The sequence below is a fragment of the Sinocyclocheilus grahami genome, unplaced genomic scaffold, assembly GCF_001515645.1.
Source record: "Sinocyclocheilus grahami isolate Dianchi unplaced genomic scaffold, SAMN03320097.WGS_v1.1 scaffold346.1, whole genome shotgun sequence".
Lineage (NCBI taxonomy): Eukaryota > Metazoa > Chordata > Actinopteri > Cypriniformes > Cyprinidae > Sinocyclocheilus > Sinocyclocheilus grahami.
In genome coordinates this window covers 1,346,118-1,347,729 of record NW_015505525.1, presented here as the reverse complement: position 1 = coordinate 1,347,729, position 1,612 = coordinate 1,346,118, and the positions used below count along the sequence as shown (strand labels likewise).

Sequence of the window (1,612 nt, the reverse complement as noted above, 5' to 3'; positions counted from 1 at the left end):
GACTGAAATTCAGTGACGTCAAGGCTGTAATGTGATTGGTTATTACAGCACACGCGATCCAAGTTAGCCGTTACGCTTCCTGCAATATTAGGGAATACAGACCCTCTCATCTAAGACAATCTCTGATGCTGACTTGGTAACATTTCTTATTATTGTCAATGCTGAAAAAAAGCTTAATATTTTTGTGGAAGCCGTGATACTTTTTTTCCAGGAGTGTCTGATGAATAGAAAGTTCAGAAGGACAACATTTATTTGAAATCTTTTGTAACAGTGTAAAAATCTTTGATCAATTTAATGCATCATTTCTTAGTAAAAGTATTAATTTCTTTTTTTTAAACATAACTGACCCTAAACTTTTAAACAGTAGTGTACAAACACATTTCTATGTGATTGAAAAAACTGCAGTTCTTACTTGAGATTGTATGAATCAAATTTGATGGATGATTTAGGTTCTGCAGACGTTACATAGAGGAATCCCAAGTGAGGGTTATACCGGATGGTTTGGACAATGTCGGGTGGTGAGTGAATTTTGGCACGAATTACTTCCTCTACTGAGTTGAACAGCAGTGAACTAGACAGTGGTGGAGAGGGGGTGTAGCTCAGAGGTGAAACTGCAATGGCATAACTTCTAGATGAGCTCTTGGCTCTTTTAGGAGGTAATGGGATCCTGAGCGAGCCCTGAGTCAACTGCACCTGAAATCAGCACATAAAATGCACAAAATTGTCACTAATGTTACAAGACACATCTGCCATAGTTGTCTATGATGAGAGTGTCTAGACCTGTTTATCCCTGATGTGGTCAGGAATTCTGGGAAGCTGTAGTGGAGAGGGTCCTCTCTCTGAGGAGGGGCCAATGGACTGGACCTCATTAGAGGGAAAAGACATCTTAGGGCTCAAGTTGACCCTCTGGGTGTTCTCCGGTTTCATGTGTTCACTGCGTCTCTTCAGAACTGGCTAGAGTAAAATATAGATCATGTACTTAAATGGTTAACAGGAATGAGTATGACAGTTATTTTTGTTTACCACTGTACATTTTAATTAATATTTGAGTCATAATGACATACAACACTGATTAAAAAAAAAAAATCTTTTGAATATCTATTTTTTTAAGTATATACTTTCTAAGGTAAAAAGTAATTTTTACAAATATCATACATTTTTTAATTAATAAATATTTGTTTTTTGGGGAGCACCATGTGACATTTTACAACCTGAACTAATCTCACAAACGTTTTGCAAACAAACATTTTTCAAATAATTATAATAAAAATTCCATAAAATATTTTTCTTAGAAATAATAATGACTACTTTATAAGCTTGTCAAAAATGTAATTCTTTTGACGAGGTGTTCTTCTTCATTAAGATTTCAGGACAGCTGCTTTACACTGACATTTCAAACTTTATACTCCCAAAAATAATATAAAAATGTATTTTACTTGATAAATTAAAACTTGCCCATTTTAGCAGGTATATTCAAGTATGTATGTACATTTACTATACATTTTAGTACATAGAAATTAAATGAATGAAAAAATTAACAAACACACAATGGGCGAATTCCAAACAGTTTTTTGCACCCTTCAAGGGCACTTCGGGAAGGGGACGCCATTTG

The 1,612-nt window shown here is 34.7% G+C and overlaps 1 protein-coding gene across 1 annotated transcript in view; it reads right to left on the bottom strand.

The window, feature by feature from the left end:
- The window catches only part of dnah6 (dynein, axonemal, heavy chain 6), an 80,626-nt gene that overhangs the window by 78,276 nt on the left and 738 nt on the right, over window positions 1-1,612 (bottom strand). Inside the window, exons 2-3 of the mRNA XM_016228934.1 lie at window positions 781-954; window positions 413-693 (exon numbers count right to left, since the gene is read on the bottom strand). Of these exons, the coding sequence (XP_016084420.1) occupies window positions 413-693; window positions 781-954 (455 nt within the window). The remainder of the gene's footprint in view (window positions 1-412; window positions 694-780; window positions 955-1,612) is intronic.